The sequence below is a fragment of the Syngnathus typhle genome, linkage group LG16 (genome assembly GCF_033458585.1).
Source record: "Syngnathus typhle isolate RoL2023-S1 ecotype Sweden linkage group LG16, RoL_Styp_1.0, whole genome shotgun sequence".
Taxonomy (NCBI): domain Eukaryota; kingdom Metazoa; phylum Chordata; class Actinopteri; order Syngnathiformes; family Syngnathidae; genus Syngnathus; species Syngnathus typhle.
This window is the reverse complement of record NC_083753.1, coordinates 2049694-2065842: the sequence shown is the minus strand read 5'-3', so window position 1 is coordinate 2065842 and position 16149 is coordinate 2049694. Positions and strand designations below refer to the sequence as shown.

The 16149-nt window shown below is 44.0% G+C and overlaps 2 protein-coding genes across 4 annotated transcripts; one reads left to right on the top strand and one right to left on the bottom strand.

The window, feature by feature from the left end:
- The first annotated feature begins 83 nt into the window (after positions 1-83).
- Positions 84-8685, top strand: ahi1 (Abelson helper integration site 1). The gene is made up of 24 exons (XM_061301459.1): positions 84-585; positions 1058-1164; positions 1381-1793; positions 1876-1958; positions 2062-2251; positions 2324-2516; positions 2621-2716; positions 2908-3093; positions 3182-3337; positions 3408-3540; positions 3611-3734; positions 4069-4298; positions 4461-4564; positions 4683-4801; positions 4873-5144; positions 5312-5475; positions 5562-5595; positions 5743-5771; positions 5879-5965; positions 6053-6097; positions 6183-6345; positions 6651-6697; positions 6983-7071; positions 8225-8685. Exons 1-24 carry the CDS (start codon positions 576-578, stop codon positions 8415-8417), a joined length of 3267 nt encoding a protein of 1088 aa, XP_061157443.1. The 5' UTR covers positions 84-575; the 3' UTR covers positions 8418-8685.
- Positions 8686-10180: 1495 nt separating this feature from the next.
- On the bottom strand, positions 10181-15903 carry slc18b1 (solute carrier family 18 member B1). 3 transcript variants are annotated; one of them, XM_061301461.1, is made up of 13 exons: positions 15696-15903; positions 14243-14367; positions 13772-13867; positions 13586-13659; positions 12798-12945; positions 12286-12442; positions 11966-12204; positions 11810-11893; positions 11241-11336; positions 11084-11158; positions 10794-10887; positions 10562-10611; positions 10181-10438 (listed from the first exon to the last, which is right to left on the bottom strand). In XM_061301461.1, the coding sequence occupies exons 1-13, from the start codon at positions 15730-15732 to the stop codon at positions 10409-10411; spliced, it is 1305 nt and encodes a 434-aa protein (XP_061157445.1). In that variant the 5' UTR covers positions 15733-15903; the 3' UTR covers positions 10181-10408. The 3 variants fall into 3 exon arrangements, with proteins under 3 accessions (XP_061157445.1, XP_061157444.1, XP_061157446.1); XM_061301460.1 differs by having other exon boundaries at positions 11810-11901; positions 15696-15902; XM_061301462.1 differs by lacking the exon at positions 15696-15903 and having other exon boundaries at positions 11810-11901; positions 13772-13863; positions 14243-14370.
- Positions 15904-16149: the final 246 nt, after the last annotated feature.

Genomic DNA, 16149 nt, shown 5'->3' with positions numbered 1-16149 from the left:
TAAACTTGGAGTTACATTTGTACTCCTGCTGGGGGCACAAGCAGAGAGAAAAGGACGAGGAGGAGAAAAACACAAAACGAAGAAGAAAAAAAGCGTCGCTCGCGCAGCCATGTCAACGCTCAAGTGTTTTGCTGAGGATGTCGGTCTACTTTTGGCCGAATAAACCACTCGCAGACGGGGGAAAGTACCGATGAAACAGATACTAATTGGTGTCGTAGTGTATGGGGGAGGGAAAGCGCAACGGCTTCGGACCACCGTCGTAAGCTCGTTTATTCGCAATGAACGGTCACAACGGTGTTGTATATGCACTGATTCATTACACTGAATCCCAGACTTACTGAATTACTACGAGCGCGGGCTTATCTTTTTTTACACTTTCTGTCGTGGTTATCGCTGTGTTAATGTTCATAGCGTATTTATGACCGCCTTTGGTCGCCAACCGGGTCAGAGTTCACCGAGAGGGCGTTTGAACGCCAAACTGGACACGCATTAACCCTTGCGTATGACGTCACCGCCGGCAAAGCTGAGCTAACGTTAGCACGCTAACGTAGCTAGCTAAATGACAGACGACGGTGATGCCTGCAGGTAAGTTATTCTTCAAAAAAAATTTGAAGAATGCTTACTCAAAATTTGTAAAAGCCCAAAAGTGTAAAAGCTCCGTCTCTCCATATCCCTTCTATGGTTACGTCATCGTGGCGTCACACATACTTCCGGGTGACAAAAGCTTTTGCATTCTTGATGGCACCACTTATAAATAAACACTTCGACGTGCAGGCAGTCTTGCGGGCCACTCTACATATTATTTTTGCAAAGACATTGAAGAATAAAAATGATTTTTGGAGACATACATTCAACAAAGTGCTAATCACACTTCTTGGCGATCTGGTCCATATTTGCATGCTAGAATTACTCTGTTGTCTAGTAACCTAATAAAGTGTCAGGTGCATGTAATCTGGAGGAGTCAATCTGTTAGTCAAGTCATTTAACCTAATTTACGTTGACTGTGCAGCATTTCCACTAGCTGTTGTCTGATTTGTGTACTATATTCCCATTAAAGGTGGAAGTACCTGGACAGTGACCCAGGACGGATTGGACAAGACGTTAGAGAAGCCAATTAAGAAAAAGTCCAAGAAGAAAACCCCCGAAATCAACGAGAGCATTGTGGTAAGTCATTTTCCTCGTCCATGTGTTGCCTTACATTTCAAGACTACTGCTTTTGTTGGAATATATTATGCCAAAAATAACCTTTAAAAAAACTTTTCATCTAATTTACTCATCAGATTTAATTTGGTTTTCTTAACGTGGGTACATTTCCCATACTTGACTTCAGCTGCATATTCTTCCAGAGAATGTTCAATGAACGATTTTCCTCCTCTCCAGCTTCAGACTCTCAAGAACCTCCGCGTCACAAAGGGCGAGGAGTCCGACGACGCGCATCATCTGGAACACGATGGCCGTGAGTTTGAAACAGCCACAAACGGCAACAACGAAGAGGACACTCGACCATCAAAAGCCAAGAGGAAGACTAAGAGGGAACTTCCCAGCCGGCCTTTGCCCGACAACGCCGCTGGCCCTGAACCGGAGGGCGAGCAGAAGGAGCCGAAACGCGGGAGTAAGAAGGGCAGACGGAAAGACGACGCCAGGAGAGATGACGACAAGGACGGCGAGGAGCTGCTGCGGGAGTACCAACAGCAGATGACGCCAGAAGACGAAGACACGCGAGGGAGTGACGACGTAGCGAAGAGGAAAAAGAAGAAGAAAGTGAAATCTGCCACCGCCGAGTCGGATCTTGGGTGGGTTTTCATTGTTTGAATTTGATTGCTGTTTTCATATTTCAAATTAATATTTTGGATTGATAGAGCTTCTCTCCATCAGAGATCATGACCAGGACGGGGATGTGGAAAGTGACTCCAAGGAGAAAAAGAAGAAGAAGACTACGACGAAGAAGAAGAAGTCAAGTAAATGATAGTTTTTATAGAACAAAGCCTTTAGGATTTCTGCTCCCCGGCCACTTGTTCTACCATGGCCACCGCTGACATAGTTTGGACGGATCTTTTGCAGCCTTGGAGGAAGGAAATGCCAATGAAGTGCCCAAAAAGCCCGCCGCCAATAACGAAAACGACGGCCTGGTGCTAGGGGTGTACGTGCACCAAACGGATGGCCTCAAGACGGACTTGCACGTCTCGCATCCCATGGTGAAGGTCCATGTGGTGGATGACATCACAGACCAGTACGTCAAAAAGAAAGACAGGTAAGAAAGCCCCCTCCCCTTAAAGATAATCTAACACACAACATCCTCGACATTTTGATGTTTTGCTTTCAGCCATCGTCCGGTGTCATCGTTTTACGAGCAAGACACGGTGGACCACATCCTTCCCATCATGACACAGCCCTTCGACTTCAAGAAGAACAAGTCGGTCATCCCTGAGTGGAAGGAGCAGATCATCTTCAACGAGCCCTTTTCACACTTTGTAGGGCGGGACCCCGAAAGCCCAAAAGTTGTCCTCTTCTTTGAGGTGACGCACACAAAAATGCTCCAACATTTAAAACTTCAGAGCCTTTTTTCCAGTCAATAATTTCTTGCCTTCCTTCCTTCTTATCTTCTTTCTGCCCTCAAAAGATCTTGGACTTTCTAACCATGGAGGAAGCCAAATCCAACGTTGACGTTGAGACGCATCAGCGAGGATTCAGAAAGATCGCATGGGCCTTCTTGAAGGTATTTTCTTCAACTCCGAATTGCCCTTTAATGGGGACTTTTTGTGGAAAAATTATTTTTAATTGCTTCTATACAATGGATGGATTTAATTGTTAAAAAAAAAAAAAAAATACAACAAGCTGTGTCTCTTTTTGCTTATACATTTCCTTGCTCTTTTTTTTTTTTTTTTTTTTTTTTTTTTAAACGTCCAGCTAGTCGGCGCCAACGGCGTGCTCAACACCGGCAGCAAAATCCGCCTGCAGCTCTATTGTCCACCCTCGTCGGCCAAGAGGCAGCCTCGCACCGTCGAGGTGGTGGAGTGGTGGCGGCGTTACCCTCGCGTCAAGTACGCGTCCACCCTCTACATCACCGTCAAAGGGATCCGACTACCTCAGCACGTAAGTAAGACAACAAAAAGAGCTGCCATATGGTTGTGACGGAAAAATAAACACGTGCTACGCGGTCCCTGTTCTCAACTGCATTCAGGTGGACCCGAGTGTGCGTTCCATGATGGCGCTGCAGGAGGAGCGAGGCAACACTTCCTATAGCGAGCTGCAGGACGGTGCCACCAAGAGGACGTCCTCACTGCACGCTGAAGGGACGAGCGCGCCGGTGTTGAAGTGGAGCCGAATTCCCGGCCAGGTCAGTGTCAACAAGGCCTTGTTTGTGATCGGTGTGGCTTTGGGGCCAAGGAAATGTTGTTCTTTTGAAGGTGTGTCGCATTCCCAACAAGCCCGTGCTGGGCTTCCGCGGGGGTCAAATGGGCTGCTTGGCAGTGCTCTTCTCTCATGGCGGAACGCTTCTGGCCACCGCTTGTGCCGACAGAGATTTGTTCCCAGTTGTGGGTGAGTGACACGTGGCCCGAAAACCTCACAACAATTTTGCTGAGTATCATAAATGTCGTTTTTGTTGCAGTGTTTGAGATTCCCTCTGGGAAAGCCTTGGCGGCCTTCAGCGGCCATCTTAAAATCGTCTACGAACTCTGCTGGTCCGCCGACGACAGACGACTTTTGTCCGTCTCCTCCGATGGAACCGTCAGGTGCGCTGCTCACGCCTCTGTGTACTTATGTGAACAATATTTGAGGAGGGCGTTCTTTGTCTTGCGTAGAGGACACATCCGGCATCTCTTAGGAAGGACTACCGCCATTTGAGGAAATGTTATTGTTTGAGGTGAGGAGATGTATTGTATTAGAGAGGGAAGGCCTTTTTTTTTTTTTTTTTATAAATAAAGAGGTGAGTTGCTTATGTGTGGAGGCAGAGGACACGCTAGCGGTTAATCGAAATGTGATTTCCATGAGACCGGAGGCCACTATGAAATCAAACCACGGACACAAGCGCAAAATACATCGTGCTGCTCTTACTCGCTTTTGCAGGGAGTGGGATGTGGAGCAATTCCTCCCGACCGCACGCAAGGTTCTGCCGCACCCGTCGTTTGTGTACACGGCCCAGTACCACCCGACGGCGCAGCATCTGGTGCTCACCGGCGGCTACGACTGCGTTGTCCGCGCCTGGAGGCTCGATGTTGATGACATCAACGGCCTGCTCCTGCGCGAGTTTGAAGCCCACGCTGCTTTCATCAACAGCATTTGCTTTGACGCCCAAGGTAGAGAACGTTTAGCCACAACGTTATTTGTAGTTCTGGGTGACGAAATCTTAAATGATGAAGGGGGCCACCGGTTATCATTAGGATCTTGCTAACTTGATATGTGACAAAAATGGGGGGAAAAAAATTGCCTGAACAATGTTGCTTTCCGCAAAACACCAGGAGACAGGATGTTTTCGGCGGACAACACGGGCAACGTCGTCATTTGGAAGACTCCGGTGAGCGATGGCGAGCAGCAGCCTTGGCATCACTGGTGTGTGGAAAAGGTAACGCGCACCTCCCTTCGGCCTGGCCCGGCTGATGAGGCTTAAAAAATAAAATCTCTTCATTGTGAATACATTCAAGTGATTGCTCAGCTAACCCTGACTTGAACGTGTCTTCCAGATTCACACGGAGGCGACCCTAAAGGGGATCGCCATCAACATGCTGCAGGTCCATCCCAGCGGCCGCTGCCTCCTCATTCATGCCAAAGACAACGTCCTCAGGAACTTGGATCTCAGAATGTAAAACTCAAGTTCACCATTTTTGTTGACAATGATCGACCACTGATCACTCATGTTTTTTTTTGTTTCAGTATGACAATGAAAAAATACACGGGAGCCACCAACCAGTGGGAGAGGATCACCAGCACCTTCACGCCGTGCGGCAGCTTCGTCTTCTCCGGCAGCGAGGACGGAATGGCGTACGTTTGGAACACCGAATCCGGCGACCAGGTGGCCGTCTACTCTCGGCTTTCCTACAGCTCGCCCTTGTGCGGGGTGTCTTTCCACCCTTACGAGAACATGGTGGCCTTCTGCGCCTTTGGGGAGAGCCAACCCGTGCAACTCTACCTGCACGACCGCAAAGGTAGAACTGGCCGCTTTATATTATCATGACTTTTAATTTTGGAAACTTGGCTCAAATGTTGCCATCATGTTTGTAAATGACTTTTATAGAAAAGGCAGCGACTGTTTTATTTATTTATTTTTTGTCGCCCCCACAACGGCCCACGCTCGAGCTTTGTCCATTTGCAGTGTCCCAGCTGGACGTGCTTGGCATGAAGGAGCTCGGGCCGGTGTCAAACACGGCCGAGCCGCTTTGCAGCACGCCAACCTCCCTCTCCGTCGGCCGCTTGGGACAAGCTACCAGGCAGGCGTTGAAAATGCAGCGAGTCAAAGAGCAAATGGATTCCGTCCTGGTAAATTTTGCAACCCCTACCCTTCTTTATGCTGAGTAACATCTAAGCTGACCATGTTGTTTGTTTGTTTGTTTGTTTGTTTGAAGGATCCACATCGCAGGTCTTCATCTTTTGAACCAGGTACTGCTTACTTCAGAGGCTGTTAATATCACTTCAAATTCTTTAGAATTTTGTTATTATGATGCATGCTGACGTTTACAATCATTATGGAACCTTTTATTATTTTAACATTAAATTACATTATTATTTTGTGTTTCCCTGTGACAGGAAGGAGCCTATTTTCAGACATCAGCACGGTACATCTTTTCGTTATTAATAATCTAGTACAGTCACTGGCTACTTTATTAGGTACACACTTTTGCGCACATTTTCCATGGAACTAATGTCTCCCTCCCACCCTCAGATAAGAGCCAACACCTCACTCCCTCCTCTCTTGGGCGGCTTCAGTCCCGTCGGGCTACATCGAAAGGGAACGTCCAGGCTTCAGACGGTGAGGACGCAGTCTCCAAATTTACAAATGTATTTCAGAAAAGATCTCCTCCTCACACTTACCTGCTTAACATTTGTCACACTACAGTCTCTGCTCAGCTATGAACCTTCGCCGGACTCCTCTCAACATGTGGTAAGCGTGAACTCTGCCTTCCGCTACAAAAATAATGCGACTGCCGACCTGTGGCCATCAGCCACCATGCGTCTCTCTCCCGCAGGTGGTGTCGCTGTACGATTACAAGGCCAACCGCTCAGACGAGCTGACGTTGCGGCGCGGTGACGCCATCCGCGTGCTTTATAAGGATAATGACAACTGGTGGTTCGGCAGCCTGGCGGACGGACAGCAGGGTTACTTTCTTGTGGCCTACGTCGCCGATCCCAGTACGTCGGATACACTCACACTCGCTCCTACACTTCCGAATAAGAGGCAAGGCGTGCTCGCTTCAAGTAGTTGAAGTTTACTGTTCAATTTACTGCACAGAAGACAATTCAACGTCATGCCAAACGCTCAGAAATGAGCACTGACATTATGGTCTTTCTAAACCTTTTGGTTGACACTGTTTATACTCCCAGCACAAAAGCCCTGCCTCTTAAAGCACACCCACACCCAAACACAGATCCTGCAATAAACACTGAATGGTATTAATGGTGATGAGCTTTCATGCGGAGCTGCTTTGTGCTCGTAGGAGACTCTGGTGAAGAGGCGGCCGTGGAGAGGACGACACCGACAAGAGTGAGCTGATTTCCTTGTCTACTTGTTGCCACGTTGCTAATTCATAGCAAACGCTTTTCTAACGGCCACTGCAAGCTTTGTCCTTGTAGACGTTATATAGTTCTGGAGTTGCAAGAAGAGCCACAAGAGGGCAACTCGATACCAGATGACAGTTTACAGCGGTTTAGAAACTTTTTTTTTTTTTTTTTTTGCATTGGCCAGGGTATACTTTTTCTTCCCCAAAATGAAGACATTATTGACACTTCATCATGACTATGTAACTATGTGGTCCTGTGCCATTCCCAGGTCTCCACTGCATTTACTCCTTCTGGAGAACTTCGGTTTCTCTCTGAGCCCACCCTAACCGACACCGAGCCAGAGTTGACGGAAGCCAAGTAAGGACCAAATTGCTTTTCAAGTCTCCCTGCTTTTGTCTCCACATGAATTGAAACTGCTCTCAGTGATGAAGCAATACAGTTGTAACACCGACGCAAAACCACCACAATAAGTCACAGTGAGGCCTCGCTACTAAGGAGGACCAAGTGGAAATATTAGAACTCACTTTGCAATATTTTGGGTTAAGGTATATGTAAGGTTTAATTCGCTGACTGAATAACTATTAAGAGAAGAGCAACAGCAAACAAACCACAAGTGAGACAGAATATTAAGTATTTTCTCGCGAGGAATGCAGTACAGTTAGCTTCACAACAATCTCACTACACTAAATATCTGTATGCACGCCCGCCCTTTTTATTTGGATTTGCCCTACCCACATTTGTGAGACAGAAAGCCACGAAAAGGGGAGGGGGAAAGCATGTGGGCTTTGTCTCGTAAGGAAAAATCACCAGGTATTTACATACTGATAAGAACATCTGGGAAGAGGAGTTTGAGTGGACTGGATACAGAAGAAAAAAACCTTTGACCTCTAGTTAAAACATAGCAGGGGAGGTTTTACGACATTGTGTAGGCTGGAACAAGCTAGGTTATTTATTACTGGTTATATATATTCCAATCTAATCCTACGATCAAGATAGTTAGGAAAACCCTGACTTTAATGGTCACTTGGAGGTTCATCTGGGGTGCAAGACAGCAATGAGGCATGTTGTCTAACAAAGTCTTTGTTAGAAAGGAACTGTCTCGGTAGATGTCTTCTTTTTGCTGAGTCGTCAGCTGCGTCCTGTCTGACCCAACTGTAACCTCTCTTCTGTGGTACGTCATAAAAACAGCAAGGCCAAACAGCAAGCATATATTGCAGTACTATTGCGGTAAAGCATTGATTAGAGAACGCATGATAAGATAAGATGATAAGATGTATACATTTTTCTAGCAGTATATGCCTTAACCCAACCTGTTCAGCCTGCAATTCATATATTTGTAGTAAAAATCAAGGGAACAAAAGTCATTCCAGTTGTTATGTTTTTGGGAATTAATCGACCGATTAATCGGTTGCCATAATTTTACTCCTCCAAATATCGGAATTGGCTTTAAAAAAAAAAAAATCCATATTGGTCGTGCCGTATTAATTTGTACATTTTCCTTTTGCCACAGACTTAAAAAGAAAAAGAAAATGAAAAAGAACTTGAAAAGGCTACCGCCACCACCAGTGCCCGCATCATCTCAGGCCACGTTTTCCGATCCGGACATCGGAACTGAGTCGGCCGACAAAGTCCGACCGGCTCGTCGCCCACTCCCGAAGAGACCGACTAAGAGGCCCGATGATGCTGTGCCACTCGACGCATGACGGTACACTTTTTGTACAGTAGACAATCACTTTTTTCTATTATTTTTATATAAAATGTCAACCATTTTGACATTATTTTTTAGACGGGTTGAATTTCTGCATAGTGGCACAATTCATTGTTCAAATTCCAAAACAAATTTCTCCTCCATAGAAAATAATGTTAAAGCCACTTAATTTGATTCTCTTAACTTTAACTCACTTCTAGCCAGTGTGTAATACAACAAAAATTTTGTTTACTCCACGCTAGCCACAAGCTGTTAAACCAGGGGTCACCAAACTACGGCCCGCGGGCCGGATACGGCCCGCGGGACCGTTTAATCTGGCCCGCCAACCCTGAATAAATTGTATTATTAAACTTTTTTTTTTTTTTTTGCTCATTTTGCCTGCAATGACTGCGTTTCCCCAGTAGATGGGGAAGCGCTCGCCTGCGCATTTACTACCGGAAGCCGTGTCAGAAAGCTCGGTGCACACTCACAAGTGCGTGTACGGACATGGCGCACTCGCGCTCTATTTGTATCAGTCCCGAATTTAGAGCGTGGGCTGTGACGACAGCATTCTTGTAATTTGCGCGCTGAGCTTTCAGATGCAGTTTTGCGCTAAAGCCACCCACAAACCTTCCCCTGGAATCCTTCCGTTAAAATGTCGCCTAAGTAAAGCAGTGCCGAGCGTTTAAAAGAGTTGCCAATTTGGCTCGACGTACGCGACGTGACGTTCAGCCACATGAACGTCAACATCTACCCGTCACAGATCGAGGTAAACGGACCAACACCTCGGATCTCGCCTAAGAATTGCCACAACAAATTTTACTCCAGACTATGACGCACTATCAAACTTTAACAAAAAAGACAGCAGTGTCTACAAGCCTACTGGAACCTACAAAAGGATTATAAGGAAGGAACACAAGAACTTTAAGAGACTGCTCATATGTGTCAGAGAGGTTCTGCTCTGACAACTGAGCTGAACTTTTATCTGTTAAGATTGTGCATGGCACAACAGAAAGTTAATGTTCCATGTTTTTTTTTCTATGAAGAACCCAGAGAGAGTTATTTAGTTATTTATTTCCTGTTTTTTCTGTGAAGAACTCAGAGAGGGTTTAGTTATTATTTATTTCATTAATAGTGTTATTATTTGTTTCCTGACTTTTTTTCTGTAAAGAACCTGGAAAGGGTTATTAAATAACCGTTATTTGGTTATGTGTGGCTTTCTGGAAAACAATAATTTTTTTAAGCTCCCCTACGATCGTCACACTTTTTCTGTTACAAACTGCCACCGGCCCGCCATCAGAGAAGGGAAAGGTTATGTGGCCCTCACAGGAAAAAGTTTGGGGACCCCTGTGTTAAACTATTATTTACCTGCTTGATAAAAAACAAGTGTGATTTATCATGAATTTGTTGTATTGAACTGAGCAGCTAGAGCATGCATTGCTGCGTGGCAGTAAGTTCCATTTCCTGTTCTATGGTTATCATCCCTTGTGAAATCAAACGAGATTTGCCGAAATTCCCCGTCGTGATACTTTCAAGTCCCAAATCGCACAACTGTGGAAGTGGTGCTCAACACATGTATTACTTATACATTTCAGGTTAAAAAAAATATTGTTACGAGAAATTATATTATATTAAACAGTTAATTTTTATACAGTATTAAACTTTTTACCATTGTTTGAGTTGCCTCTGTCATTATTTAAAGTGCATCCGGAAAGTATTCTAACAACACATACTTTTTTTATGCCCTGAAGATAAAAGTACAATGGAGCCAGCTGACTATTTGGCATTTACATATATACAAGATTTATTTAAAAAAAAAAAAAAAGGGTCCCAGGGTGCATTGACTTGAAATTGTACATGACAATTGTGTCTCGACAAGTACACAATAATCAAAACATTTAGTGATGCGACATTCATCTGCTAATGGAGGGTAGGCAACCAGGCTGCTTTCACGCACATTAGAACAATTTTACTCAAGTATTTTATTCATCCAATAGTGGGAGTCTTTCATCCGTTTGTTGCCGCTTGTCGGGAAGCCTGTAGATGGAAAAAGGCAAGCAATGTTTTATGCATTTGGTTTGATGTTTAAACTTTTTTTGTCTGCCAACTTTCAGCACATTCTGTACTAATTAGTTTGTGCTGTTGAAACATGTCGCTTACTTTTGCGGCCTCCCCGGATGTGAGACGTAGTAGATCGCCAGCATGAATGCCTGACAACACATTGCATCACACCATCAACACTTGAAATGTGTGTGCCTACTGTGAATGCGCTTGTGGAAGTCCACAGGCACTAGCAACAGTTTTATTTGTTTAAAAGCTTTACACGGGAAAATAACAATTAGAGTAAAAAAAAAAAAAAACTACGTATCAAAAGGTGACACGCCAGGATTACCGCCAGGAATGCCAAGCCTCCTTGGATGGCGGCTGCCCACTCGAAGTTCAGTCGCTGTGTGATGACGCCACCCATGGTGGGCCCGTAAAACATCCTACAAACGGGTTACAAGCATACGTCTTAGCTTCCCTATTTTTCTGACCAGACTACTTTGCTGGTTAATCAGTAGTTTATGCTCTGCATAAATTGAAGCCTTGTGATTTTTTTTTAACCTCTCCTGGATTTCTAAAGCTCTGCACCCTGATTTCCGTATTGATCAGATCAGACCCGACGAGTTTGACTTAACTCACCCTGTAGACCAAACTGCTCCGAACAACCCCGACACCATTCCTAAAGTGCTCAGTCCCTCCTCGAAACCGTTGTCGCTACACGAGAGAAGGCAAGAAACCAATGATCTCTCTCGACCTTTGCAATGTAAGACTGCAAAACGTCACCCCGGGCACTCACTAGGCGCACTTGATGACCTCTGGGAAAATGGGGATGGCGGTCATGGCCAGGGAAAAGCCGATTACCCCCAGCATAACAACCAGCAGCCACAGTTGCCTGAGAATAGGGATTGAAAACACGAAGACACTTGTATTAGGGCCGCATTGAAGGTACGTGCATTCATGTTCCGAAATGTAATGACTATACAACTGCAATATTTTCACAGAACATGTAATATAATTGTTGTCTTACAGTAACTTATTTTTACAATTTAAGAACCAAATGAGGCCAAGTGGATTTTGCATAATCTTTCTTTGCTGCCGGTTTTGACCACCTTGTTGTAGGCCTTTCTTTGGTATGCTAATCAGATGAAGCTGGAGGAGGTCAAACCACAATTGCCGTCATCAATGCTAGTTTATTTATTTACCTCCTAGCTGAAAATAAAGCACATAACTTTGTGCGTTTTAGAATTAGTTTGATTCATTGGCTTTGAGCTTTATCAGGGTGTGTGACACTTTGTTCCAGTTGGAGTTGTTTTGAAAGTACTTCATGAATAGTGCTGTGCTTCCACATATGCAGTTGCAAAGTACCTTGGTATGTTGAGGAAAGGGGCCGGCCCCATCAAGAGGAAGCCAGCAGCCGTAGCAACGCCTCCCATCACCATGAACCAGCTCCTAGACGCCTAAAGGTCAAAGGCTGACGCTTAAAAAGAAGACTCGTAAGAAAAGATGGCTTTTCATACTCACGGGGTATTTATCTGTGAAGAAACCTATCAGCGGGGAGCCCAGCGAGTACGGGAAGGACAGACCCAGCATGATGAGGCCCACATAGCCGGCGGACAGTTGGAACTCCTCCACGGCGTACAGGGACAAGGTGGCGTCCAGGAAGCCCAGACCCGAGCTCAGGGTGAAGATGACGTAGCAGAGCAGGATGATTTTCAAGTTTTTGAGAAGTCTCAGGAAGGAGCTCTTTGACGAGGCGGCGTCTGAGAAGTAACTAGCAGTTTACTGATCAGACCTGACTGACTACTTTGCTAGCTAATCTGAAAACCAACATGGGATCCTACCGATGGAAGGGAGGATGTAGATGTTGAGCGGCACCATAATCAACAGGAAACAGCCGAGCACCATGAAGGGAACCTCGTATCCAAAGGACTGGTAGAACCAGCCTCCCACGGGCGGTCCCAGGATGAGGCCCAGGCCAGTAAACACTTCCAAACTCCCCTGAATGGAAAAAGTCCTGTAATCAGTCACATGAGCATTTTCCACATGTCAACTATGACAAGACAATGAATATGTATATGGAACAAAAAAAAGAGATCAGAACCCGTGTCCGTGTCCAACTAACATGTATTTTTAAAGCTCAAACTGAGTTGCATAATTTCCCCACAACAGATTCCCTATTGATCAAACCGACCAGTTAATGCCTCACGCAGTAATCCTTACATGCTTGCACTGGCGAGCATTTCCCAAGGAAACAGCCGACGGGGAATGCAACAGCAGCTCTCAAACGTGAGCGCTCGTGATCGTACCGTGTAAACAACATGCCAGACCAAGACAAAGGGACGTCTACACTCACCAAAACAGTCGCAACATTGTTTGGGAATACTTTTGCCGAGAGGGCAAATGAAGAGGTCATGGCGGCTGCAAAGCCGACGGCGTCCACCGACCTCACGATGATGCACAAGGCGATGAAAACGCTACCGGCGGGAACTCTGTCCAGCAGCCTGTCAGAAGAAATCAATCCCAGTCTTTTAAGTTAGTGGTTCTCAAACATCAGCGAGTCATAGTCTAAGGTACCGCAAATTAATTTGGACTAAAGTCATATTGTTTGATGAAAAATGCATGCCTGCATATCCATAGCATTTTTTATTTATTCATATATATATATATATAGGCCTGGAAAGTGAAGGCCTCGGTGGTGCCCGTGGTCATTGGGGCACTTGGGGCAGTGACCCCCAAACTGGAGGAGTGGCTACAGCAGATTCCAGGAACAACATCAGACATCTCAGTCCAGAAGAGTGCAGTGCTAGGAACAGCCAAAATACTGCGCAGAACCCTCAAGCTCCCAGGCCTCTGGTAGAGGACCCGAGCTTGGAGTGGAAAAAAACCACCCGCGGAGGGTGAGAGGGGAATTTTTTTATTTTCTTCTATATATTATTTTTCAATAACTTTTTTATGTGGACAAACTACGTCTTTGTTCTTTGCACTTTTTTTTCTCAAAAAAGCAGCAGTAGGTATATTTACTGTAGTTATATTTAATTGATTTGATTGCGAGGATTTTGAGGAGGTCAACGGGAAAAACTCCCTGGCGGCAAAATTTGAAGAACCCTAATATGAATTCTGATTGGATAAAACGATTGTCACCCAAAGAGTATGGTGCAGCCTGACGACACAAAGAGTCCCGTGATGAGCATCATTTTCGCGCCGATTTGAACGATCTGATAGAGAGGGGGGAAAAGAACAAAGACGCAGATGCATGTAGTGAATGCACATCCAATCATACGCATTACACACATACACATAACATACATAAGAACATGCTGTACTTACATAGCGGCCCAAGATCAGCGAGCCAATCAGATTGCTCACAGCGTAGCAGCCGAAAATGACGCCTACCATTGTCTGAGACGCGCCTTTCTTTTCTGCCTGGGCACAAACATTCATTGCGCACCAGAACTCTTAAATCTGTGTGCCAACCGGGCAGAGGATAAAGAATATATGTCTGTGTATCATGATATTGTCTCGCTATAAGGGTTGCAGCACCCTATGAGTTCAAATATCTGTTGCTTATGGGTTATAAATCGTGTTTTGCATCATGTTTTCAATGCACAACGTGTACTTCTCTTCTTTTTTTTTCCTTTGAGAGTATGTATCCATATATGTATCCTATCTAGCTAGCTTTGCACTTTTTTCTCTTGAATACCGATGCAAGCACTGAGAGAACTCATGAAGGTTATTTAAAGCCCTTAACTGAGACACACTTTTTAGGGTAGCCCTGGGGTCCGGTTTAGGAGCATGTACCTCTATGGGGAAGAAGGGTCCCAGTATGGAATAGCAGATCATGGAGCTAAAGTTGACGGACGCCATGGATATCAAGGTGAGGATCTGCTGTTTTGTCATCCTTGCCGGAGGCTGCCTCGACTCCTCTTTTTTCAAAGAAAAGCCAAAACATTATGTTTGTATATTTGGGCTGCGTTATTACAAATATAAAATAACATATTCAAGAATGTCCAATTTTCTGAACAAACATGCTATTACTGTATAACGTCACTTGCCCTGGATCCAAACAACAGATGCTGATTACTAGCTGAAGCTCATCTCCAATTGTTGTACTGCTTTCTTCTCTCAGTGGTGCACTCCCTTGTTATTTTGACAACTGAATGAAGGTTCAATCTTACGTTCGCCCCCTGGTGGTTAGCTGGCTACTGCCTGAGAAAGTCCTTAGATCAGGAGTGCTCAAACTTTTTCAGCTACTTTTGAAATGACCAAGTCACAAAGATCTACCCACTAATATATATATATATTGTATATATATATATATATATATATATATATAGTGTATATATATATATATAGTGTATATATATATAGTGTATATATATAGTGTATATATATATATATATATATATATGTATATGTATATATATATATATATATATATATATATATATATATATATATATATATATATATGTCATCGTGAAAAAAAAAGTCCTACTCCCATTCCCTATGAAAGTGATACTTCTTACTTACATTTTCATACCCTTTCTTAAGTTTAAGAGAAAAAACAGGGTTCTGACAACTGGAGGGAACTCGCGAGCTAGCGTGTTTGTGTTGTGTTGTTAGCGCCGTTGTTTGAACACGCGTCAAGTGCGAGAGAAAAAAAAAACATTTTAATATCACGCGATCGACCAATAGTGGCTTGGCGATCGACCGGTCGATCGCGATCGACGTATTGGCCACCCCTGCCTTAGATAATGTAGCAGAGCATCAGCATACCCATTAAAATTGTGCAGCCTTAATATTTAAGGGAATAAAATGCTAATGTAAAATACACCACTTTATTCTGGGAATGTTAGGAATTGTTTATTGTCATTTTAATCTTTTCTTAAATAAAATATTCAACTTGGTTCTTGTAAGAATCATTTTCAAAAATACACAATTACTAAGTCAGCTAAAATTGTTTAATCATCGTGAAAAAATCCACACTATAAAATTAGCAATATAAATGCACTTATATTGAAGCTTATTTTCCCCTTGAAATGATTTGCCTTGCATGAATACAACTTGTCTCTTTTAAGAATCCCAAACTGCATACAATCAGTGGCACTGATGTTTTTATATTAATCATCAAAATCCCTAAAACTTGGTTGCAAATCAGATTGAATCCCAAACCTCAAATCTGTGCGGTGCTAATAATCATAATTGCACAATGCTGCGCCTTATCAAATTGCCTCGGGCAAAAGTAACCAACCTTGTGGTTGAAGGTCTGCCTCTGCTTCGGGCTGCATTTTCGTTCTTTAGTGAACGACTTGCAGCGGGTTGCTGTAAAAATGTTGCGATAGTCGAAAAGAAACAAAAGAGAATTTGGCTGACATTAACAAGCACTCGCGAAAATTCACACGCCGATTCTCACTTTCGCTTGCTTTACTTTAACTTCCTGAGTTAAGACAGAACCGCGGCTGCTTCCGGGAGCGCCTTCAAACTAAAGGCATTGGCAATTCTAGTAATAATTAGCAAAAAGCAAAGACTATCTAGCGTAATAAGTTATTTAGGTGAGTTCATGAAAAATATTACAATGAAAAACATTCTATGAAAATAATTAAGTTCTAAATATAAAAGCAATCATCTAATTTTATTTATTTATTTTTTTAATGGAAGTTTTGGAATTCTCCAGCATTTAGATATGGAAATCAAATAAGACAAAG

What these genes read in the sequence shown, in the direction of transcription:
- slc18b1 (XM_061301460.1), bottom strand. Translation starts at nt 15,732, where the DNA reads ATGCAGCCCGAAGCAGAGGCAGACCTTCAACCACAAG. An exon ending in GGCAGACCTTCAACCACAAG is followed by an intron (nt 14,368 to 15,695) that starts GTTGGTTACTTT and finishes CTTTGAAAAAAG; the next exon opens with AGGAGTCGAGGCAGCCTCCG. An exon ending in CTACATCCTCCCTTCCATCG is followed by an intron (nt 12,205 to 12,285) that starts GTAGGATCCCAT and finishes GTTACTTCTCAG; the next exon opens with ACGCCGCCTCGTCAAAGAGC.
- ahi1 (XM_061301459.1), top strand. An exon ending in TCCTCCGATGGAACCGTCAG is followed by an intron (nt 3,735 to 4,068) that starts GTGCGCTGCTCA and finishes TCGCTTTTGCAG; the next exon opens with GGAGTGGGATGTGGAGCAAT. An exon ending in GTCTTCATCTTTTGAACCAG is followed by an intron (nt 5,596 to 5,742) that starts GTACTGCTTACT and finishes TCCCTGTGACAG; the next exon opens with GAAGGAGCCTATTTTCAGAC.